The following is a 25,786-nucleotide window of genomic DNA, read 5'->3' as shown; positions in this document are numbered from 1 at the left end:
GGAAGGAAGGAGGGAGGGAGGGAGGGAGGGAGGGAGGAAGGAAGGAAGGAAGGAGAAAGAAAGAAAGAAAGGAGAGAGGGAGGGAGGGAAGGAAGAGAGAGAGAAAGAAAGAGAGAAAAGAAAAGAAAAACATTAGCACAGCAGGTCTGAGACTGCTGGCCTTAGAGAGGCCTTAGAAAAGCCTGCTAGACTGGCTCTTGGCTGGTGGCTGGGAAGTTGACGGGTAAACAGTTCCTTACATTGATACAAAACTTTCTCTGATACCAAGAGGGCTCACTGTGCCCAGATTGCATGGTGTGGCTTATGCCACACACCTTCTTTTCTAGAACTGTGAGAAGTACTGATGAAACTTTGTCCACTGCATCTTTAATGGGCAGCGAGATCACATACAAGTTGCTACATTTTCATGGCAGGAGGAAGAGTGGCTGCGTGGGACTTTTTGTGGGAGGGGGACAGCACAAAGGAGCCTGTCTTTCACCCTGGGATCCAGCCGAGTATCCTTACTGCATCCTTATTCATAAAGCTCAGCCGTGACTTCAGCTGTGTGCTGAGACCCATGAATTCTTCTAATGTGTGTGGGGAGACTTTGGGAACCCCAGCACAAGAGGACAGGTTAAAAGTGCTTACTTGGCACAGAATCTGGCACAAAGGAACCTTGCAATAAATAGAAGTTTTCAATGACCTTAGGCAATGTCTAGGCTGAGCTGGGGCAGTGGGGAAGGGCACTGAAGGGTGGCTGTGGGTGCTGGATGGAGAGGCCATGGTGGGCCCCTTGGTCACATGGAGGGTAGAAAGCTGGGATTATCTAACCAGCTACTGCTTTTGAGTCCTTCAACCCATGGCACGTGGCTAACTATCAGGGTTGAGCTGAAACTTGGGTATGTGTTAAGAGAGGCTCCCAAGCTCCCTGTAGATGTAGCTGGGCCCAAACCTGGATTAGAAGGGGTTTCTTGGGACTGCCTTGAGGCAGCAGGAAAACTCATGCTCCTGGGGGCTCTCACCAGACACTGTACTCTCGTTGGTATTTAGGAAAGGAAAGGAAGATGGCCCTGATGAAGGCATGATGGCCCATGAGAATCACCTAGGCTCTGGTGGACAGCATCCTTCCGGAACTGCAGCCCCCGGGAGCAGCAGCCAGCTCTCACCTGTCATCCACAGGTTGATGGTGTCGCAGATGTCCGACTTGAATTCGTGGGTGTTGAACCAGGACTGTGGGAAGCAGCAGCAGAAGCTGGTGTACAGGGCTTTGCTCAAAAGTGACGGCAACCTCTAGGGGGACAAGCAGAGCTCAGGCAACCTTCTCGACAGGTCAGAGCCCTGAATTCAGAAAGGACCTGCACTAAAATTCTTTTCCATGGAGAAGCTGCCTTCCTGCTGTTTTTTTCTTTTTTCTCTTTTCTCCTCCCCCCCCCCACCGCCCCAGTACTAGGGATTGGACCCATGGTGCTTTACCACTAAGCTATATCCCCTGTCCTTTTTATGTTTCATTTTGAGACAGAGTCTTGCTAAATTACTGAGGGTCTGGCTTTGAATTTGCAATCCTCCTGCCCCAACCTGGACTCACAGGATTATAGGCGAGTACCACTGTGCCACAGTCCTATTTTTTTTTCCTTCCTTTTTAGGCACGGGAGATTGAATCCAAGGGGGCACTAAACCAGTGAGCCACATTCCCAGTCCTTTTTTATATTTTATTTAGAGACAATGTCTGGCTGAGTTGCTTAGGGCCTCACTAAATTGCTGAGGCTGGCTTTGAACTCTTTCCTACCACCTCAGTCTCCTACTGGGATTACAGGCATGTGCCACCAAGATGTGCTGGGGACAGCCCTGACTGTTTTTTTTTTGTTGTTGTTGTTTGTTTGTTTGTTTCTTGTTTTTGCAGCCCTGGGGATTAAATCCAGGGCCTTGCACATGCTAGGCAAGCGCTTGACCACTGAGCTACATCCCTAGCCCCACTTCCTGTTCTTAAGGGAAGTAAGTCTGTCTTCTGCTGCCTCCATATCTCCTTATCCTATAAGAGGGTTGCTCCTCACCCATCAAGTTATGTTTGGCCAACAGCCTCCTCCCTCCCTGGAGCCCCTTTATGTGAGCCGTTAGCCCCTTCTGCAGCTTGGCCAAAGTGCATCAACAAGATGGCAAGAGATACATCCCCCTGTTACCATTGGCCAAGGCGGTAATGGGCCTTTATATCGTGTAACATGTGTGCCATCAGGATTTTTGCAGTGTGTCATTTGCCTCTTAATTTTATCTGTATTAATTTTTAAAAATTATATAAACTATTGGTCTTTTCCCTTGTTTCCTCCAAGTCATATTTAGAAAGCCCTCCCTCACCCCAGTCATGTAAAGTATACAGTCATGTTTTCTCCTAGCAATCCCTTCAGTACTTATGTTCACACACATCTAAAAAGTACATATGTATGTTCACACTTTTAATTTTAACATTCCAGGCTTACTTAAATCTCACAGAAATATATAAAATAGAAAAGGAAAGACTCTCATAACTGCAGTCCTCAGAGATAAATATTGTTAAGAGTTTGGTAAATATTTTTTCAAAGTTTCTTCTCTTCTTTGGCACGTACACATACAGTCAAGTGCCACCCAGCAATGGGGCTGTGTTATAAGAAGTGCATTATTGATTCACTTTGTCACTGAATGAACACCACAGAGTGTACTTACATAAACTAAGACTGCTGTGATGTCCCTGGGAAATATAATCTCATGTCACAGCCATAACATGCAATCCACTGTTGACCAAACTGTCACTTGTGGTGCATGACTGTGTATATATTTGAACATAGAGTTGTATGAATTGCTTTTTCACTTAAAATATATGATTATAGCTCTCCTTGTGGGTATGTAGAATTCTATTATATTTTCATAGCTGCTACATTATAAGTGGTTTCAGAGATATCATGTGGGGAGCCACTCTGAGTAACCCACACCTTCCATCCTGAAGCAAGAGGCTCTGACCAGTCATTGCATTTCATGGTGACTTGGGTGTTGTCCCAGCCCAGGAAGTAGAAGGAGTGTCTTCAGGAGCTACATTCACCTGTTCCTTTGTAATGCTACTCCTTTGCCCTGTTTAGGATAGAATGTTCCATGGAAATGCCCTTTGTATGTCCCCTTCTCTTGCTCTGCCTTTGGGTGTGGCCTTCCTAGATGTCAGTCACCTGCTGTCAGCAGACATCACAAAGCTAGACTCAACCCCCTGAAACCTGACCCCTTGCCTCCTTTGAATGGCTTCTCCTCAATGGAAGGGTTCAGCATCTGCCCCTCCCACTTTCTCTCTCCACCACCCTATCCCCCCACCCCCGCCTTAAGGTCAGAGGACCCAAAGAAAAAGCTATCTCTGTCTCTGTGTGATTATTTTGTGCAGCCCAGTTCACCTGGAGTGAAACCCTGAGTATTTTAGTTGTGAAGAAGGCGACGATACCACAACTTTCTACTTACTGCTTTATGTAAAGGATGCTTAGGGCATCCTTCGACACTAGAGGGGAACAGAATCCCAACATCATGTTTTCCTAGGCAGTGGACGATACTCACTTTCAAGAGTGCCTCCACGAAATGTGATCTGGGTTGATGAAACAAGAGGGAGGCATAGTGCCAGGCTATCCTGTCGAGAAGCCTGTTCTGGACCTCCTTGTTTGGCTGCCGGGAACAGAAATGGGGAAGGAATTATTGAGTCCCTTGTTGAGACAGCCAAGCATGACTCTCAGTTTCAGGGATCCTCTTCTCCAGCTAATGAACCTCACATGCTTTATGAAATAACCAACTCATCTTTGGCATCAGAGTCACAAAGCATGTGCCCAGAGGCAGTGTGCTGTTGAAGGAGGCACACCAACTCTGGGTCATGGGTCCTGAGTTCTATTCTCAGCACTGCCCTGGGCCAGTCACCTAACATGGACTAGTTCCTAAAGCTTGGGGGAGCCAGAGGACATTGGGTGATGGATGATGTACGGGGTCCACAGGTAAGACCTGAGTAGGGAGGAGACAGAGTGACACAGAGCCTGCAGGGATGATCCACGGGATCCAAGGAGCTGGTAGCTCAGGTTAAAGAGGTTGGAACTTGTTCTAAAGAAAAGTAAGCAAACCAAAGAAACAATCAGTTCCTCATTTACCTGGTACCTTTCATGAAACATCCACCAAAAGCTATCCAGCCACAAGGTTCTGGGAGAAGGAGAAGAGAGAAACTTCTCTAATTCACTCTCTGAACAGAAAGACTTGGGGAAGAAAAACACAAAACCTATATTATTTTTATTTTTTAAATTCACCTTGAACCACAACCAGATTCATAATTGTCTTCACTCAAAACCTGCCTTTCCGCCCGTGCCGTGGTGGTTTGCTATTGTTACAAAGAGCACCATCTCCTGCCAGTCATCTTTGGAGTCCATAATTTTGGAGTCATCAAAAATGCTGCTCAGGGCTGGGGTCGTGGCTCAGTGGTAGAGCACTTGCCTAGCAAGTTCAATTCTCAGCACCACATATAAATAAATGAATAAAATAAAGGTTTATCAGCATCTAAAGAATATTAAAAAAAAAAAGAAAGAAAAAAAGCCACTTAATCTTGTAGTATGTGCCCACAATTTTCCTGGCCTTAAGCCAGGTGTTTTATGTATTCCCATTTAACCCTCAATAATCTTATGATACACATCCACCATCACGGACTAGGAAATGAGAGGCTAGAGAAGTCAGGAGACTGAGGACTGACGAGCTGAGAGTAACACGGCCAGCAAGTGGCCAAGCCAGGACTGGAACACTAACTCTAGTCGGGATTCCATGCCAGCTGTTCCAGCTCTCACCCCCAAGGCCAACTAACAACAACCTTCAGCAACCCACGAAGATATCATACAAACGGAAAAGACTGGACCAGAAAATTCCTCTCTACTCCTTTCTGTTTTCAGAACTATTGTTTATATAGCTCTCAGGCTTCCAAAACATTTTTTCTTTTTTTAAAAAAAAAATATTTATTTTTTAGTTGTAATTGGATACCTTTATTTTATTTATTTATCTTTATGTGGTGCTGAGGATGGAACCCAGGGCCTCCTATATGCTAGGCGAGTGCTCTACCACTGAGCCACAACCCCAGTCCCCCCCCACAGAAACATTTTTTTATATAAATCATCTTTTGGTCCTGAATATCAACAATTCACACTAAGTTGCGAGCCAGTGTTGTCTGTGTATTCCTGGTGCTTCACTGAGTTAGGCTTTTGTGTCTGTGTTAGCAGCTTTCACCACTTGGATCATCAGATTCTTCTGAGTTAATAATAAACATACGGGAACTGGGGATGTGGCTCAGTGGTAGAGTGCCTGCTTGGCATGCATGAGGTCCTGGGTTTTATCCCCAGCACTGTGAAAGGAAGGGAGGGAGGGAGGGAAGAAAGAAAGAAAGAAAGAAAGAAAGAAAGAAAGGAAGGAAGGAAGGAAGGAAGGAAGGAAGGAAGGAAGGAAGGAAGGAAGGAAGGAAGGAAGGAAGGAAGGGCATGGAATTCTAAAATTTTTAAAAAATTATCTATGAGCTCAGGGCAGCAGAAAATTTAGCTTTCATTCTTATGTAACTGATCTGAAACCTGCCCTTGATCTGAAGCTGCCACTGTCAGAATATAACACACAACATTTATTGGATGCTTCCTTGGTGTCTGCCACCGGGCTGTGTACCTTCATTTCTCCTCTCACTTGGATGGGAGTGATTCAGACATGGCCACAGCCAAGCAGTAGGAAGAGGTCAGGAAGAAGAGCAGGAAGGAGAGTGGCGGGGAGGAGAGGAGGAAAAGAGAGAGAGAGAGGGGAGGGTGGGTGGAGAAGTAAAGGTAGAAGAGATGGTCCAAGATGCTGGGTCCCAGGAAAGGCAGGGCAACTAGTTAAGAACTGAGGGGTCAATGACCAGAGCTGCTCTGGGGACACAGGAGTTAAGCAATTGTGATGGAGGAAGAGGCCGAGCTGTATAGCTGCTGGGGCTACTTCCTGGTGTCCTCCTCTGCTGGCCTCTTTCCTGTTCTCTCCCATCAGCATGAGCACGTGGGTCCCCTGGGCTTGGCATCCTCCCCTCCTGAGGTACCAGCAGGCTCTAGAGCAAGCTCTCATGGTACTGTACTCACCAGGAGGGGCAGGAAGAAAATATTACAGCTAATGTGTGATTAAGGAAAAAAGTTCACCTCACCAATATGCAATGGAGTAGCTGTCAGAGGAACATGTATAGAATTATAAAAAAGACATGTACCTATGAAGGTGCGTACTCCAGATGTTTTGGCAATCGGAGGATCATCAAGACCCCCTGGAGACCAGGCATCTAGGTTTTGGAGTGAACTTGGGTTGTGGTTACTCACTCAGCTTAGTTCCCTGGAGCATGTGGCCCTGAGCAGAATCCTCAGTCCCTCCTAGGCTGTGAAAGGGGGACAACTGTGCCTGCCCACCCCCTGCCACCCCTCCCATAGCCCAGAGTTGGCCCTTGGCTGGGTGGGCTGCCAGCTCTCTTTCCTTACCTTGCCACTCAAGGTGTTTTTCTCTGCCCGAATCACGTTGCCCACCATGTCGCAGAAGTCCACTCCATTGGGAAGGTTGTTGGGCCCAGAGTCGTTAAATTTGGGAGGCTGGTATAGCTCGGCCAGAAGATTCTTTTCTGCTATTTTCTGAAGCAAAAGAATGGAATGTGAAAATGGGGACCACTGTTTTGACAGTTTAAAATAGTAGAATACTTTCCTCTTTTTATTATGAAGACAGTATAGACACAGAAAATGAGAGGGTGTTCAAGACCCAGTACCCTTTAACCAAACCCCTTACCTATTCATATGATTTCTATTCTCCTTTAAGGCTTTGAGCAAATGTATCCAAATATATTTATGTACCTTTAATCATCACACACACTTTTTTTTTAAAGAGAGAGTGAGAGAGGAGAGAGAGAGAGAGAATTTTTAATATTTACTTTTTTTAGTTCTCGGTGGACACAACATCTTTGTTGGTATGTGGTGCTGAGGATCGAACCCGGGCTGCACGCATGCCAGGCGAGCGCGCTACCGCTTGAGCCACATCCCCAGCCCATCACACACACTTTTACATCCTGCTTTATCTACTTGAGTTTTTTTTTTAAATCTAGTTGCATTGTCCCCGAAATTATTAGTTAAAAAGCTATAATTTAGGGCTGGGGCTGTAGCTCCTTGGTGGAGTGCTCGCCTCACATGTGGAAGGCACTGGATTCAATCCTCAGCACCACCTAAAAATAAAATAAAGGTATTGTGTTCATCTACAACTAAAAAAATTTTTTTAAATGCTATAATTTAACCATGCACAGCGGTTCAGGCCTGTGATCCCAGCAATTCAGGAGATTGAATCAGGAGTGTCACAAGTTCAAGGCTAGCCTCAGTAATTTAGTGAGACCCTGTCTCAAAAAAAATTAAAAGAGATGGGGATGTGGCTCATCAGTAAAGCAGTAAAGTAAACCAGTAAAGGTTCAATTCACATACACAAAATGACAACAACAACAAATAAAACACTACAATTTAATTTACTCACCAACTACTTCCAATAAACACTGCTGTCATTAATATCTTGGAGCATGTGGTTCTACTCCCCCTTGGGTCACTTATTTTGCATAAATTCCTTAAAATGGTAATATTAAATCAAAGGCTGTGATCATCTTTATAGTATTTAATATATACCATTCAATTGATTTTTTAAAATATTTTTTTTAGTTGTTGATGGACCTTTATTGTATTTATTTATATGTGGTACTTAGAATTGAACCCAGTGTCTCACACATGCTAGGCAGGTGCTGTACTACCACTACCATTTTTTAACAAAATGAAAACGTGATGATGATAAAAATATTAAAACATAGAAAAGTAGAAAGAGGGAGTTGATTCTCCTCACCCAAAGGCACCCACTAGAAACTTTCTGTAAGACTGAACTACATATTTCCCCCCTTTTTTGGTACTTTTCCACTGAGCCACATCCCCAGACCTTTTTTTGATTTTTTATTTTGAGACAGGGTCTCAGTCTCACTAAGTTGGTTAGGGCCTCACTATTTTTCTGTAGCTGGCCTCAAACGTGTGATCCTTCTGCCTACCCTCAGCCTGCCGAGCTGCTGGGATCACAGGCCTGTGCCACTGTGCCCAGTAATGGAACTACTTTCTAACTGAGCTGTGGTACTGGCAGTGGGAGAGCAGCTTGGTGATCTGCTGCATCAACCCTGAGTCAGATGACAGCTCTGCCATTTACTAGCTGGGCCACCTTGGGCAGGACACTTATACCTGCTCAGCCACCACCAATGGTGAGTAACACAATTTCAATGCAGCCTCAACCATGAGTCTTCTTGCTGTTTTGGAATTTTCTGGTCTAAAATATAGAAAAATAGTGGGCTGAGGCTGTGGCTCAGTGGTAGAGCACTTGCCTAGTATGTGTGAGGCACTGGGTTCAATTCTAAGCACCACCTATAAATTAAAATAATAATAATAATAATAATAAAGGACCGTTGACAACTAACAAAATAGCATAGTGTTTCACACTGTCCATCATTTAAAGCTTTTTTTTTTTAGTTGTTGATGGATCTTTATTTTATTCATATGCAGAGCTGAGAATCAAAACCAGTGCCTCACACATGCATGGCAAGTTTCTACCACTGAGCCATAACCCCAGCACAAGCATTTATTTATTTATATATTTTTTGAAATGTGATTACTTTAATGCAAAACAGCAAAAAAACATAGAATAGCCAAAGATTATAAGAAAAAATTACATGTGCATTCAAATAGATCAACAAAGACTTTACATTAAGCTTTAACATTCATAATAAAGGTAAATTTCACTTGCTTAGATTAAACCTAAATAGTGGTATAAAAAGAGCATCTGCCTGACTCTTCTTCTACCACAGCAACACTTGAGAGAATTCCAAAATGATCTTTTTTCTTCATGTTTGAACTATACATCATACCAATTTTCTATATAAATGCAATTAAATTTAATTAAGTCAAATGCAAGATACACACCTATGGTTAGACTTAGGTAGCATTCTGGTTCCCACATACAGAGCATCTTCAAGGGTATTAGTGTGATCGGAGGAAGGAAATTGTGATATGAGATGAAATAGCAAAAAATAAAAGCAATGGACAGATCACAGTGATCACATAACACAGCTAAGTATTTAAATACAATTTATATGTGAAAAAAAGTAATTTCAAGTTAGGGGTTCTTTTTTAATTGATCTTTTAAAAACAAATGACAGCAGAATGCATTACAATTCTTATTACACATATACAGCACAATTTTTCATATCTCTGGTTGTATATAAAGTATGTTCATACTAATTCATGTCTTCATACATGTACTTTGGATAATGATGTCCATCACATTCCACCATTCTTACTAACCCCCGCCCTCTCCCTTCCCCTCCCACCCCTCTGCCCTATTTAGAGTTTGTCTATTCCTCCTGTGCTCCCTCTTCATACCCCACTATAAATCAGCCTCCTTATATCAGAGAAAACGTTTGGCATGTGCTTTTTAGAGATTGGCTGACTCCACTTAGCATTATCTTCTCTAGCGCCATCCATTTACCTGCAAATGCTATGATTTTATTCTCTTTTATTCCAGCCAAAGCACTTAAAGCTTTGAATGCTTATCTCTTGGGTAGTTTAAAGAACAAGCAGAGAAAAATCTTTTTTTTTTTTTTTTGGTGCTGGGGATGGAACCTCTAGTCCCCAGGGAGATTCTTAAGTGGGTGGCTGTGAGACGGAGCCAGATTGCTGCCGAGGGCCAGTAGAGGGGGCCTGAATGCAGGTCAGAGGACTAAACGGGAAACAGAGCCCTTCCATGGATGAGCTGCAGGACCCTGGACACATCACCTAACTTTAATCCTGAATCCCATTTCCAGGGGCATCAGCAATGATCTCCGTAACTAGCCTCTCCTGAGAGTCAGAGCAGCCCCTCAGAAACCTGCTGTGTGGACAGTCCAGGAAGGCCCTGTGGCACCTCAGCAAGACCCAAAGGCTTTGTTTCTAAGGAGAAATACATTCTCAGTTCTAAAAATAGCACACACGGCTCTGCAATGCCCCTCCTCGGGGGTTGGGGTCATCTCTGCCCTTTTGAGGGTGTCATGAGAAATTCCAAAGTTGTCAAAGTATTTTAAGATCTTCTTTGAAAAAGAGAACTCTGTGTTTTCCACTCAATCTCCACCCAGTCACCAAATTCCCCTCTCCCGGAGTAAAACCTATTTCTTGCCTAATAGAAACCAATCCAAAACAGACACAGCAATCAGTTCCTTACCTTTTTCACAAAGGAAGACTTGGCACTCTTGAATTCGGAGCCTTGGCATATATACGGTGTTCTTTGCTGTTTCTTGACTGCAGAACCGAGGAAAAGAGATCAGAAATGAGAAGCCACAGGTGGTGTGCACTGCTGGGTGGGACTCGTCACTCAACCTGCGCTGCCCAATGACGCTCATCCTGCTGATCTCACTAGGTCCCTTGGGTCTGACGACCAAGATCCCCCTCCCTATCAGATTAGACCAAGAGGGGACAACTATGTGGCCTTAGGCAAGTTGCTCCCCTCTCCCTAGCCCTGTTTCCTCTTCCACAAAATGTTTTTAAAAGGACCCAGAGTGAAAGCACCTAGAGTCCTGTGTCACATAGTTAGCTGGTCCCTAAATGGTACCCTCTTCCCTCTGTCCTTGCCCAACATGAGGAAGTCAGATTTGAGTCTCCTCACCTGCAACTCCAATTTCCTACCCAATTATGTTTCCAAAACTGAAAACTCAGGGGTGAGGCTGGGACAGGATGGTGCAGTGCTTGCTTCTAGCAAGGCCTTGGGTTCAGTCCCCAGCATGCAGAAAAGCAAACCAAAGCTTAAAATATCCAACTAAAAAAATCAAATCCACGACAACCCCATCAAGGCTATGAGAAGGGATTTTGCCTCTGTCTCCTGCGCTGACGTGACTGTGGCTTTTCTCTCTTAAAGCCTTCTTCTCCAATTCAAATTTCTCAATTGCCTTAAAAAAAAAAACAGGAAGAAAAAAAATGGGGCATTAGGGATTAATGCAAATCCTGGGGACCAAGGCTTCTTCCTTGTTGGTACCCAAAAGGCTTGGAGAAGTCTGTGGCCAACACTTCCTGTCTTCCCCCAGGCGGCACCATCTGTGCCCCTCAGTGTCACTGAATCCTCCCCAAGTGTCATCAATCTGTCTTCCACACCACAGTCCTCTCACACTGCCCCTCTGAGGACAGGATTTGGAACAGGGTTCCAATCACAGCCTCACAGGTTATAAGCTCCAGTTGAATTTCTCTGTAAAAGGGGATAACAATACCCACCTTCATGAAGGTCCTTACAAGGATCAGAGATAAAGTATCTTATGCACTTTAAAATACTCTCACAAAGGCTAGCAGATAGGGCTGCTCACTAAGGGGAAACCACTATTGTTATTAATCATGACACCCCTGACCTCACAAGAGTCGTCTCTTGATCACTCTGACTCTCCACTCCTGCCCCTTAGGAAAGGAAAGAAAGAAAAATGAACGTCAGTGACCCACAAGTTGCACTGATCATCAACCAAAAGCCCAGCACTGCGTTAGGACAGCAGTCATCCCGTGCCAGGTGCCTGCCGTCTACCAGATGGAACAGAGGCTGGGGAAGCCATCTGGCAGCAGGAGCTGAGTCAGCCACTGCCTAGTGCATAAAGGGCATGGCAAACCATGACCCAAAAAGGTGGCCAGGGTGGCCAAGGTGGCCAGGGATGGTTCTGATTCAGCAGCAGTTGTGAGCTGCCTGGGCAGAGCGGCAAGGAGGAGAGGCAAGGGGTCCCTTCCTTCCTCCAGGTCACATGGGCACTCAAAGTTGCTCCTGCAGTCCCACTACCCCACCTGTAGGTTCTGCCTGCAATCAAGAACACCCAGGAGGGCTGGGGATGTTGCCTGGCATGCATGCGGCCCGGGTTCGATCCTCAGCACCACATACCAACAAAGATGTTATGTCTGCCGAAAACTAAAAAATAAATATTAAAAAAAAAAAAGAACACCCAGGAGCTATGTTCATGCTCCCTAGTCCCCCACCAGAGCCTGCTTCTGGGAAGGTAACTTCATTCTTCTTCCTGGTTTCAAAAATTATTATTAAAAAAAATCATAGGAAGTGACATATGCTTATTGTTTTAAAATATCCTAACATTATAGAAGAATCTAATGTAATAGTAAAAGAGTTCATATCCTTTGGATCCCCTCCTCTTTGCAGAGCTAACCCTGTGTAACCATTTGGTGTAGATTCCTCCAGATTTATTTCCTACGCATTTATACACATAAAACACTTCTGCTGAGAGTCAGGTGAACTTCTGTGTCCTGAGCTAAGTACTGTAGCACCCTATAAGGTAGATACGTTACTGCCATGTTTTACAGGAAATTGAGACCCATTTCCCCAATGTCAGGATTTGAGGGAACAGTAAAGCAGAAATTTAAACTTTGACAGTTCTCCTCAAAAGCATACGCTTTCTCCCACAGATGACTACATAGCAACACAGAGAGTGTACTTTTCACCTTACGGGGAATCATTCCAAACAGTGTGTGTGTGTGTGTGTGTGTGTGTGTGTGTGTGTGTGTGTGTATGTGTGCACTTTGCTTTACTTTTACCCACTATTTAATTTGAAGCTTTACTCAAGAATGGGGTAGAGAGACTAATGCTATTGGTCTCTCTCCTGTCAATGGCTTCACCACTATGAAAAACAATTTGACTTTATAAATTTATTTATAAGGCTCTACTCTGTAGAAATACTTGCAAATGATCACTAAGGTACGTGCACAAAAATATTCAAATGTGTATCATCAAAGTGCCACTGAAACATTTAGCATTAAGGATGAATTAAATAAATTATGCCATTTTCAACCTACAGAATATTACACAGCCACTGAAAGATAGGGCAGGTCAGTAGTACTGACTTATAAAATCTCTAAGAAGTATCTATGCTAAAAATAAATGAGAAAAGGAATAAGAGAAAACAAACACAGGTTACAAAGTAACAGTCATGGCTTTGTCAAAAATAGAAAACAATAACCCCAAATTATGTAATACCTATGAAAATAATAACCTAAAGAAGATCTGAAAGGGCGGAGCCCGCCTGTAATTCCAGCATCTCAGGAGCTGAGGTGGAAGGATCACAAGTTCAAGGCCAGCCTGGGCAGCGTAGTGAGACTCTGCCTCAAAATTTAAAAAAATTAAAAGGACTAGAAGATGTAGCTCAGGGGAAAAGTGCCCCTGGGTTCAATCTCCAGGATGGAAAATAAAAGTTCCAAAAGGATACACGCAGCTGGGATTAGCAATCCTTAGGGTGAATGAGGGAAATGGGGGCTGTGACTTGCCCTGTGACTTTAATTCTTGTATACTTGTAGTTGGTTTGAAAATTTAGAAATAGTATGCATCACATTGCTATTTAAATTGTTAAAAGTGTGACAAAAAGATTGACCCAAGAGTTTAACTGACCCTCCAAATCAGTACTGGACAAGCTGGGTGAGGAGGAAACTAAAATGGTGGAGGAATCGTCAGGCCAGGATATGGGGCAGAGAACTTGGTGGGAAGCAAGATGCAGGGTGGGAGGGGTGAGAAAGGTAAGGTGGAGAACTGGCAGGAAATGAAGGAGTAGGGTTAAGACGGCCAGAGCAGCAGAGGGGGGTGATGGACAGGAGGAGGAAGAAGGCCAGGGGGAGGAGGAGGGGGAGGAGGAGGAGGAAGAAGGCCAGGGGGAGGAGGAGGGGGAGGAGGAGGAGGAAGAAGGCCAGGGGGAGGAGGAGGGGGAGGAGGAGGAGGAAGAAGGCCAGGGGGAGGAGGAGGGGGAGGAGGAGGAGGAAGAAGGCCAGGGGGAGGAGGAGGGGGAGGGGGAGGAGGAAGAAGGCCAGGGGGAGGAGGAGGGGGAGGGGGAGGAGGAGGAGGAAGAAGGCCAGGGGAGGAGGAGGGGGAGGAGGAGGAGGAGGAGGAAGAAGGCCAGGGGAGGAGGAGGGGGAGGAGGAGGAGGAGGAAGAAGGCCAGGGGGAGGAGGAGGGGGAGGAGGAGGAGGAAGAAGGCCAGGGGAGGAGGAGGAGGAGGAGGAGGAAGAAGGCCAGGGGGAGGAGGAGGAGGAAGAAGGCCAGGGGGAGGAGGAGGGGGAGGAGGAGGAGGAAGAAGGCCAGGGGAGGAGGAGGAAGAGGAGGAGGAGGAAGAAGGCCAGGGGGAGGAGGAGGAGGAAGAAGGCCAGGGGGAGGAGGAGGGGGAGGAGGAGGGGGAGGAGGAAGAGGAAGAAGGCCAGGGGGAGGAGGAGGTGGAGGAGGAGGAGGAAGAAGGCCAGGGGGAGGAGGAGGGGGAGGAGGAGGGGAGGAGGAGGGGGAGGAGGAAGAGGGAGAAGGCCAGGGGGAGGAGGAGGGGGAGGAGGAGGAGGAAGAAGGCCAGGGGGAGGAGGAGGGGGAGGAGGAGGAGGAAGAAGGCCAGGGGGAGGAGGAGGGGGAGGAGGAGGAGGAATAAGGCCAGGGGGAGGAGGAGGGGGAGGAGGAGGAGGAAGAAGGCCAGGGGGAGGAGGAGGGGGAGGAGGAGGAGGAAGAAGGCCAGGGGGAGGAGGAGGGGGAGGAGGAGGAGGAAGAAGGCCAGGGGGAGGAGGAGGGGGAGGAGGAGGAGGAAGAAGGCCAGGGGGAGGAGGAGGGGGAGGAGGAGGAGGAAGAAGGCCAGGGGGAGGAGGAGGGGGAGGAGGAGGAGGAAGAAGGCCAGGGGGAGGAGGAGGGGGAGGAGGAGGAGGAATAAGGCCAGGGGGAGGAGGAGGGGGAGGAGGAGGAGGAAGAAGGCCAGGGGGAGGAGGAGGGGGAGGAGGAGGAGGAAGAAGGCCAGGGGGAGGAGGAGGGGGAGGAGGAGGAGGAAGAAGGCCAGGGGGAGGAGGAGGGGGAGGAGGAGGAGGGAAGAAGGCCAGTCGGGGGAGGAGGGGGAGGGGGAGGTGGAAGGCCAGGGACAGCACCGGGGCCCCAGTGAGGACCAGGACATACAGAGCTTCTCCTCTTGAACTACAGAAGGGCACTACCAACAGATGGCCTGGGCTTTCACGTGGAGTCCCTCTCACTGAGCCCGGAGACACTGGAAAGCAGGCCAAATAGACCTGTGCGAAGAATAGGGAGCAGCAGGACACAGGCCACCAGAGAGGGCGCGCTCTGCTCGGCCAGCGCAGGACTGACCTTGAGGCCCCTGGCCCCTGGTGCAGAACAATGAAAACAGGGAAGCCCAGGCGGGGGCCCAGACTGCGGGTGAGTGACCTCCGTGTGGACGGGAATCCTGCAGTTAGAGCGAGGACTTGCCCGCAGCATCCCGCGCCCCCAAAGTAAGTCTTCATCGCTCCCAACCCCCTCCTCGTCGCCGCAGGTGCCCAGGGAGGCCCATGAACAATCCGGGCAGCCCTGGATGACACACCCCACTCCGCGGAGGGGCAGGTCCTGGGTACAACTCCGACAGGTGACGCTGCTTTGTTACTCTCATTTTCAAATACTCTTCATAAGCCCCAGAGTTCTTAAGTTCATTTGAAAATAAAAATCAAACACATACTGGTACCAAATCGAAAGACAGCCAAAAGGCACGGGCAGGGGACTCAAGCCTGTGTTCTTCCTCTCACAGGGGCTCAGCCGCACCCGGCTGCGCAGCGAACCTTCAAATGCCTGCCTCCCACAAGCTGTGTGAGACAGAGAGAATGAGAGAGACAGACACACAGACACACAGACAGGGAATTATTGGAGGGCTTGTTTTACTTTTTTTGATAAAAATGCATCAAAATTAACCCTCAGACTTCCAGTTTATGGTCCAACACTTAAGGAGCTCAGAAACTACCACTATATCCTCATAAGTAGAAAGCTGAAAAGTCGACTTTTCTTAGACCTATCAGAGAATCAAAGTCACAGGGCACCCTCCTCGGTTGGGAGGGTGACAAGCAGATGCAGATAATCATAACCCAGGAGCAGAAACTTCCACATGAACCAGCTGAAAAACCTAGCCTACCATTGATGAATTGCTGAAGATTCAGTGTGCACAACTCTTGAGTTAAGAACTCCAGATGTCACAAAAATTAACTCCAAGTGAATCACAATCCTAAATGTAAAATGCAAATCTGTAAAGCCCTTAAAGAATAACACAGGAGAAAACCTGACCTTGGTCCTGGTGATGACTTTTTAGATATAATACCAAAGGCACAATCCATGAAAGGAGGAAAGCTGGACTTCATTAAAATCAAAAATTTCTGCTCTGCCAAAGACTCTGTTAAGACAATGAAGTGACAAGTCACAGACTGGAAGAAAATATTTGCAAAAGACATGTCTAATAAAGAACTGTTGATCAAAATACACAAAAAGCTCTTAAAACTCAGTGGTTAAGAAAACAAATAACTCCATTAAAAATTGGACCTAAGACCTTAATAGATGCCTCATCAAAGAAGATAAACAGAAGGTTAACAAGCATATGATCCACATCACATGTCATCAAAGAAATGCAAATTAAAACATACCAATTTGAATGGCCAAAATCCAGGACACTGACACCATCAAATGTTGGTGAGTAGACGGAGCAACAAGAACTCTCACTAATCAGTGGTGGGAGGACAAAATAGTACAATCACTTTGGAAGAGAGTTTGGTAGTTTCTAACAAAAGTAAACATTCTCTTACCACAAGATCCAGCTATTCTGCTCCTTGGTATTTACCAAAGAAGCTGAAAACTGATATCCACCTCCATAAAACCCTAGACAGGGCTGTTTTTAAGAGCTTTATTCACAATTGCCAAAGCTTTGAAGCAATTAAGATGCCCCAAGTAAGTGAGTGAATAAATAAACTATGGTATACCCAACCAATTGAATATTACTGAACACTAAAGAAATAAGCTACCAAACCATGAAAAGACAAGAAGAGAAATTCAAATTCATGTTACTAAGTGAGGAAAGCCCATCTGAAAAAGCTATATATTGTATGATCCCAATTCTATGACATTCTGGAAAAAGTAAAACTACAAATCAATAAATGGGCTGAGGAACTGAACAGACATTTCACAGAAGAAGAAATGCAATCAATCAACCAACATGAAAAAAAACATGATAATTGTTCATTATCTCTAGCAATTAGAGAAAAGCAAATCAAAACTACACTGAGATTTCACCTCACTCCAGTTAGAATGGCAATTATCAAAATTATAAGCAATTGGGGCTGGGGATGTGGCTCAAGCAGTAGCGCGCTCGCCTGGCATGCATGCGGCCCGGTTTCGATCCTCAGCACCACATACCAACAAAGATGTTGTGTCCGCCGAGAACTGAAAAATAAATATTAAAAATTCTCTCTCTCTCCTCTCTCACTCTCTCTTTAAAAAAAAAGAATTTAAAAAAATTATAAGCAATAATAAGTGTTGGTGAGGATGTGGGGGGAAAGGGTACACTCATACATTGCTAGTGGGATTAAAAAACTGGTGCAATCACTATGGAAAGCAATATGGAGATTACTCAGAAAACTTGGAATGGGACCACCATTTGACCCAGTCATCCCACTCACCGGTTTATAGCTAAAGGATTTAAAGACAACATACTACATCAACGTTTTTGGCAGCTTAATTCACAATAGCTAAACTATGGAACCAACCTAGATGACTGTCAACAGATGAATGGATAAAGAAAATGTGGTACATATACACAATGGAATATTACTCAGCCTTAAAGAAGAATCAAATTATGGCATTTGCAGGTAAATGGATGGAACTAGAGAATATCATGCTAAGTGAAATAAGCTAATCCCAAAAAAACAAAGCCCAAATGTTTTCTCTGATAAGCCGATGCTGATCCATGGAGAGGAAGGTGTAGGGAAGAATGAAGGAACCAATGGATTGTGTAGAGGGGAGTGAGGGGAAAGGAAGGGCTGTGGATACATGAAGGATGGTAGAATGAGACAGGCATTATTATCCTATATACATGTATGATTACACTTCTGGAGTGACTCTGTACCATGTACAGCCAGAAGAATAAGAAGTTGTGCTCCGTTGTGTCAATGTGTCAAAAATGCATTCTTCTGTCATAATAACTAATTAGAACAAATTAAAAAAATTAAAACTCTAAAAAATTAAAATTAAAAAAAGAAAAGTACAACTACAAAGACAGTAAAAAAATCAGTGGTAGCCAGATTAAGGGTAGGGAGACATGAACACACAGAGCCCAGAGGAGTTTTAGGCCAGTGAAACTATTCTACAGGTACAATGGGAAATGCAGGTCATATGTGTCCAAACCCACAGAATGTGCAGCCCCAGAATGAACCCCGTGTCAACCAGGGATGCTGAGTGGTAACAGTGTGTCAATGCAGGTTCATGGATTGTAACAACTGAGGTGTGGAATCCTCAGGGAGGTTGTATGCTGGGGATTGGGGGTATATGGAGAAACTACTTTCCATTCAAATTTTCTGTGAATGTCAAACTTTGTTTAGAAAGTCTATTATTATTATTATTATTATTATTATTATTATTATTATTATTATTATTATACCAGGGATTGAACCCAGGGGCACTTAACCACTGAGCCACATCCTCAGACCTTTTTATTTTTTTTATTTCGAGACATGGTCTCATTAGGTTATGTACAACCTCACTAAATTGCTGAGGCTGGCTTTGAACTCTTGATCCTCCTCTGCCTCAGCCTCCTGAGCTGCTGGGATTACAGGAATGTGCCACCCCGTGTCTGGTTCTATTAAATTTAAAAATTTTTGCAAAACAAACTTTCAAATATTCACATATTTTCAAAAATGTGGAGGAGCATGCAGGGCACTGCAACATCTTGATGACCCCCCGCCCCCCAATACTTGCCTCAGCTCTAGGACCTAAACTCACCAGACTGTCAGTCATCGGGCTGTGCTCTAGGTCCATATTCCCAATCTTCTGATGCACCTGGAGCATGGAGCCAATTAGGCAGGCTGGGAGGTGAGGCAGCTAAGGAAAGTCTCCAGGCAGTAATCACCCACAAGAAGGTGGGGCTTGCCTGGCAAAGAGGGCGGCCCTGTCACTCCAGTTATTTTCTCTGCAAATATGCACACTTTTCCTGGGGGATGGAATCTAGATTTTGCACATGCTAGGTAAGTATGAGCTACACCCCAAGCCCCATCTCACCTTTTCATCTTAAGGGAATTGCTTTCTGAGTATAAATGAAAGCTGATCATATTGCAGACACCTTGGGAAATACCAAAAAAGAGCAAAGAACCATTTGTAATGCCACCAGGCTAACGATTCTGTTAGACTCAGGGGAGATTTCCTTCCATTATTTTTTACATACATAATTGCAATCTCAGTGGATGCCTGTTTTACTGCTCTGACTTTTCCGGCTATTATTAGGGGCATTTTCTGTATGGTAATCTTCATTACCGTACAGATATAGCGGTTTCTATATCTTGGAATGTTCAATAATATACTAATCCTCTTAAAGGTTGCACCTTAATACATTTAAGCTATTGAATATTTAAGCTATTTACAACTTATTGCAGTTACAATGAAGCAGACCAGAGACCCCACTCACCCAGAAGAACCTTACCGTAATTAAGCAGAAACCCCCATGATATTTGTAACATATAAATTCCTCTTCTTGTTGGAGAGCTTTATAATAGAACATTAGCAAAAATTTCTACCAAAAAAAAAATTCAGCGTGGGACAGGACTTCCTATTTCTTGTGAGGACTAAGTTATTCTGCTTGCAAAAACTAAGTTTGGCCACAGACTCGATGATATCACTTCTGCTTTTGTTGTAAAACCTCTGACTAATCTAAAAGGTGGGACAAAAGCACTTTCTGTGAACTCAAGAAAAAAAATATAATACAGTCATGTAGACTCCTACAAAAATGTAAATCTTGGAGCCCCTCCTCCCACTGGGTATAAAGTTCAAAGACTTTCCAAATCCTTGGTCCAGAGAATGTTTTAGCCTCTCTGGACTCTGCAGTCAATAAACCTGCTTCCTGAAAATTCCTCAGGGGTCCAGCCTCTTCTTTCCCACATCAGTAACTAACGCTGCGAGGCCACAGGGCCATGCAGAGAGCGTTTCTATATCTTGGAATATTTAAGAGGGATTTTTCAGGTGAGGGATGACTGGGTCAGAGTATCTTGACCTTGTTTATCACAGTTAAAATATGCTCAGTTCTACGGCCCCCTCCTTACGCTCTTAACTCTTGCATTTCTTCCTGTCTGAGCCTCTGCTGGTGTAGGAGATAGCCTTTGGAAAAGTGCCACACTCCTCTCTCTCCTCTCATACAAAGCTCTCTTACCTCCTTTACCCTCAAGTGCTCTTACCAATCAGAGAACAATTGAAAAATGCAGATGCCAAGAAGGGAGAGGACAAACCATAAGTGAAATGGATTGCTCAGGTTGAGATGAGTGTGGGATAAGAAGAAAGAAGGGGAATTCGAAAGAGGCCCAGCAAAGCAAGACCCGGGGGCAGATTCACATGGGCTCCCGCCTTGCTGCTGCGTCTTGAGGAGCTTTGGAGAGGGCTGGAAGGGGAGGGGTGCGGGATGACACGCGCAGCACTCGAAGGTATGAGTGGGAAAGTCTGGGGGTTATTTATAATCTCTGAAGGGTCTAGTTGCTGGATGGGCTCTGTGGTCCTCCAGAAGAGGGGGTTCTGCGATGCCTCAGTTCAGGAGTGAGATGAGGATCAAGGAAGACAGGACCAGGGAAGATGGGTGCTGGCAGACCCTGGAGGATGCCAGAGGGGCAGATGTGGAGCCAAGGCAGAAGGGCTGGTGGGTGAGAAGAGGTGAAGGCAACCTGAGGCAGAAAGCTGGGCCAAAGGTCACTTGTCTGAGGACGGAGGGTTGGCCTACTATTTCTTAGAAGACAGAGGGAAAGGAGACCCTGGGAAAAATTAGACTTTTCCCTCTTCTTCCTTATTCTTTCAACAAATACATCCAGGACCCTTCCTTCATTTCAAGTCAAGACAGGTGCAGTGGTGCACACCTGTAATGCCAGCTATTTGAGAGGCTAAGGTAGGAAGATTGCAAGTTCAAGGCCAGCCTCAGCAATTTAGCAAAACTATGTCTCAAAATGAAAAATAAAAAAGGCTGGGGAGATATCTAGAGCACCCCTGGGTTCAATCCCCACTACCTCAAAAGAACAAAAACAAAACAACAACAACAACAACAACCTCACAGGTCAAACAACCCTTCACAGTCTCATCTTGTTTTAGAGGCTAGGTAGGGCTTAAGAATTAATGAATTGCTGGGTGCGGCGCCCCACTATAATCCCAGCAGCTTGGGAGGCTGAGGCAGAGGATTGCAAACTTAAAGCCACCCTCAGTATCTTAGTGAGGCCCTAAACAATTTAGCGAAACCCTTTCTCTAAATAAAAACTAAAGGGGCTGGGGACGAGGCTCAGTGGTAAAGCACCCCTGGGTCCAATCCCCAGTACCCCGCCCCCCGAAAAAAAGAAAAGAAAAAGAATTAATGACCTAACGGATGTTACTAGCATGGACTAGTGAGTGATGAATGCCAAGACTGTAACACTGTTCCTCAGTGGTGGCACTCGGGTGCATCTGGTCTGATTGCTGGTGATCCACCAGAGGATACAGGGGCGGTGCTCCTGAATGTCCTTCCTCCCAGCCCTCTCCCTTGCACTCCGTGCACTGAGCGAAACCACCAGCTTCTCATCCACTGGTATCATGGGTAAGGCGATGACATTGATGACCTCCATCTTCTTGGAACAATCCATTGTCCAATTTCTTGTAAATTGGCTATCAAAGAGTTTTCACTTTTAAAAGCTTGTCATTTCCCACTCCAATCTTGCTGTTGGTTCAGTCATCCTCCTGGAAATCACAAATCGCAAATAGCATACAACCATCTTAGAAAACACAGGAGGAGGAGACGGACCCACTCACCTGCTCAGCAGGGCGGCTGGCCAGGCTCGCCACACAAGTGTACGGGGTGGGGGGTGGGGGAGGCCTGTCCGGGAAGCCCCTCTTCACTGAGGACCTCCAGGTACACCCAATTGTTCTTTTTACCTGCTGAGGCCCGTGCTTCTCTCCACTTAAAATAAAAAGCCTAGAACACTAAAAAGTTTAGCGCTCCAGATCACCAGGCAAGTTGGTTTCCAAACCAGAAATGAAATTGAATCTCTTTGCCTCTCTGAGACTCAACTGAAAAAGGAGGAGATTTGAATTAAGTGGCTCTAACACCCTTTCCAGATCTCAGATGCTGTGATTCTAGGATACTGGGTCCATTTCCTCAGCACCAGACTCTCCATCTACCTGGGGCTTTCTGCTCCCTCTCAGAAAACTAGTCTCCTCACTACTCTTCCAGGCTGCCTGCTCTCCTGAGTCCTTGTTTCTTGGCCAAGGGGCTATCACCACCATTTGTGGGCCCTCCATATCCAGAGCCTAGTGTTACAGACCTGGTTATAATGAAGCCCAAGACTTAGACCCTGTCCTCAAGCAGAACATACAGATGGAACTAGGGAGAAAAGGTCAAGTATGTTGGGAAAATAAACCTGGATGCCTTTCCACACTCTCCTTCCCTCTCTCCTGGTTCAGGCCGTCTGCTTCTCCCCAGCTGTGACGCATCCTATACGCCCAGCCCACTGGCCACCTTTCTGGTCCCTGGTCATGCATGCTGCACCCTCTGTGCCTCTCTGCTTCTGCATATGCTGTTCCATACTGGACTCATCCCAGGTGACACGAGTACCATATCTCCTTTGAGACCCTCAGGTTTCTACTTTCATCCTTTATGACAGCACTTAGAACGTTGGATGGGAATGATTTGCTTCTACATCTTTCTCCGTCAGGCCAATTACGCCTTAGTGGTTCAGTTCATGCAGTGTTTGATTTCTTTTAGACTCATGCCCACACTTCTCTCTGGTGTAAAAAGGCTACCCGTCTTGGCTGCCCCAAGTCACTAGGACTGTGGAAAGGCCAGCTCAGGCCCTGGACAATATAGTTGCTCCCTCCTGGTCCCAGCCTTTAGCCATACAGGCCAAGAGGAGAGGGGTGAGAGGAGATACCCAAATTGTAGGGTTTCTCAGTTGCCTCCCACCCATCCCCCAGCAGGACTAGAAAATGGCAACATCTTCTCAGAGAAGCCAGACTTAGGTGACACTGTCAAAAAGCCTTCTGCTTTGGGGCTGGGGATGTGGCCCAGTGGTACAGTGCTTGCCTAGCCTTTTTAAGGTTCTGGGTTCTATCTCCAGACAATACACACACACACACACACACAATACATACATACACAGTACACACATACACAGTACGTACATACACAGGCCTCTTGCTTTAGCTTAACCTTATCACTCATGCCTAATGGGAGGATTGAAGAGCATGCTGCTTAGAGAAATGTTTAAGATACACACTCTTTTCCCAGCTTTTCTTGCTTCCTGCTACTTGGGGAGGAGAAGGAGGAATAAATCTAGATTCACTAAGTAGCTGTCCTAGGGCCAGCACTGTCAAAGGCTCTATCCCCAGGCAGCAGTGCATCTTGGCCACTGAGACGTGAATATCCCACTTAAATTTAACATGTTCTAGCATGTAAAAACAATGCTGACCTTGGACCTGTTCACTTTAACTTTTAGTCATTCAATTACTCAATTCTGCCAAAAGCCAGTAGAGTGCTCCTACTGGGGAGAGAATGGTGAAACTAAAGCAGACTTGAACCCTATCCTAATGGGGGTTATATCTACTGGGGAAGACTTGTAAAAATCAAATGATTACATAATTAATTATAATGTATGAAAAATAATTATGAATTAAAATGAATTACAACTGTCACTATTGCTTAGAAGGGCACTGCACAGTGCTAGAGGACTTAAATAGTGTTTTGATCTAATCAAGGAAGTCAAGTTGTCAAAAGAAGAAACTGGAGTTAATTAGATAACAGGGAGAGGAAATTGTCATCCAAACATAGGGTAGCAAGGTTGGAAAGGCTACTCAATACAGTAGCCTCTAGTCACATGTGACAGTTGAGCCCTTAATTTGGTTGGTGTGACTAAAAGTTAAATTTTAATTTAATTGGGCTGGGGATGTGGCTCAAGTGGTAGCACACTCGCCTGTCATGTGTGTGGCCCGGGTTTGATCCTCAGCACCACATACAAAGATGTTGTGTCCACCGAGAACTAAAAAAAAAAATAAATATTAAAAAAAATTCAAAAAATTTTTTTAATTTAATTAATTTTTTTTGGTATCACTGAGTTACATCTCCAGCCCTTTTATTTATTTATTTATTTATTTATTTTTGAGACAGAGTCTCACAAAATTTCCAAGGCTGGCCTGCAACTTGCCATCCTCCTGCCTCAGCCTTCCAAACCATTAAAATTACAGGCATGTACCATCATGCCTAGTTAAATTTTTTTTTTGAGAGAGAGAGAGAGACAGAGAGAGAGAGAGAGAGGGAGAGAGAATTTTTTAATATTTATTTTCCAGTTCTCGGCGGACATAACATCTTTTGTTTTTGTATGTGGTGCTGAGGATCGAACCCGGGCCGCAGCATGCCAGGGGAGCACGCTACCGCTTGAGCCACATCCCTAGCCCCTAAATTTTAATTTTAATTAATTTAAATTAAAAAACTAGCTGGGTACAGTGGCAAACACCTGTAACTCCAGTGGCTTGAAAGGCTCAGACAAGAGGATTGCGAGTTCATAGCCAGCCTCAGCAAAAGCGAGGCCCTAAGCAACTCAGTGAGACCATGTCTCTAAATAAAATACAAAAAAGGGCAGGGAGTGTGGCTCAGTGGTTGAGTGACTCAGGGTTCCATCCCTGGACCAAAATAAAAACAAAAATAAAGCAGTGTAAAGTTTAAAATATTGATTATATTTGCAATGAGAATATCATGGACATAAGGGGTTGAAATATTCACATTAATTTTACTTGTTTTTTTTGGGGGGGTCTTGTTTTGACTTTATAAAATGTAATTACTAAAATTTTAAAATTATATATGTGGCCTGCTATGTTTTTAATGAACAGTTCTGGTCTGAACAGTGCAGATTTTGGTGCCAGGGCATAGAACTCTCCGCTCTGTAATGCAGCGTGGCATAATTGGAGGAGAACTGCACCTCTGGATCATGTCCCCTAGTTGCATGGATGACCTGGTACATCCACTAAGCAGCCAATAAATATTCCTTGAATGACCCGAGTTTTTTCATTTACCAAATGGCGCCAATAAATAAATGCTGTTAGGACTCCTGGAGATGAGGAGTTGTCGAATTCTCTGCCCCTTGCTCGCTGGGAGACTCCGAGGCGGTCCCTGGGCCTCAGTGCCCTTTACCCGAGGCCGCCCAGGAGAGTCAGGGAGCAGGGAGAGGCTGCCGCAGTGCACCTGTCCATTGTCTTACCTAAAAGCTTCCGAGGAATCCAAGGAACTTGGGGCGGGTTTCCCCGCGGGTCCCTCAAAGGACCCAGCAAAGTTGTGCCTGGCCCAGCACCGCGGCCCTACATCCACCAAGAAGGGGCGCTCTTTGCTTTGTGGCCGTGGGGAGCAGTGGGTGGAAGGGAGTCGGGGAGAGGCCCATTTTGCTACTGTGAGTCTCGGCGTTCTCCAGGCAACACCGGGCGCGGTCCTTACTTTCACCTTTTCCACAACAATGGAACCGCCTGGAGCCTCCCGGGAGTCGGCGAGACGCCGTTACCAAGGCGACGCCCGCGGACGACCAGACCAATGTGTTTGTGGGGAGGGTGAGTGCTGTTCCTCTTTGTCGTATGACACAGGCGCCTTACAGCTCCGTAAGACATTTCCTTTCTATCATCCACTTGATAAACCAAAGGGAGACCACCAAAAGTTTCCGGTGCCTCTCGTAGGCACGCGTCGGGTCTCCTCCGCGCCGCTGCCCCCTCTTTCCGCTGTGGTAGAGTCC

At 45.6% G+C, this 25,786-nt stretch overlaps 1 protein-coding gene across 1 annotated transcript in view; it reads right to left on the bottom strand.

Moving 5' to 3' along the window:
* Fam227a (family with sequence similarity 227 member A) overlaps nucleotides 1-25,697 on the bottom strand; it is a 55,691-nt gene extending 29,994 nt beyond the window's left edge. Inside the window, exons 1-9 of the mRNA XM_078052727.1 lie at nucleotides 25,268-25,697; nucleotides 21,523-21,758; nucleotides 18,807-18,889; nucleotides 10,894-10,969; nucleotides 10,249-10,325; nucleotides 6,477-6,623; nucleotides 4,116-4,217; nucleotides 3,541-3,645; nucleotides 1,146-1,269 (exon numbers count right to left, since the gene is read on the bottom strand). Coding sequence (XP_077908853.1) covers nucleotides 1,146-1,269; nucleotides 3,541-3,645; nucleotides 4,116-4,217; nucleotides 6,477-6,623; nucleotides 10,249-10,325; nucleotides 10,894-10,969; nucleotides 18,807-18,889; nucleotides 21,523-21,664 — 856 coding nt within the window. The 5' untranslated portion in view covers nucleotides 21,665-21,758; nucleotides 25,268-25,697. The remainder of the gene's footprint in view (nucleotides 1-1,145; nucleotides 1,270-3,540; nucleotides 3,646-4,115; nucleotides 4,218-6,476; nucleotides 6,624-10,248; nucleotides 10,326-10,893; nucleotides 10,970-18,806; nucleotides 18,890-21,522; nucleotides 21,759-25,267) is intronic.
* Nucleotides 25,698-25,786: the final 89 nt, after the last annotated feature.

Source organism: Ictidomys tridecemlineatus, chromosome 6 (assembly GCF_052094955.1).
Source record: "Ictidomys tridecemlineatus isolate mIctTri1 chromosome 6, mIctTri1.hap1, whole genome shotgun sequence".
NCBI lineage: Eukaryota > Metazoa > Chordata > Mammalia > Rodentia > Sciuridae > Ictidomys > Ictidomys tridecemlineatus.
This window is presented reverse-complemented; position numbering and strand designations above follow the sequence as displayed.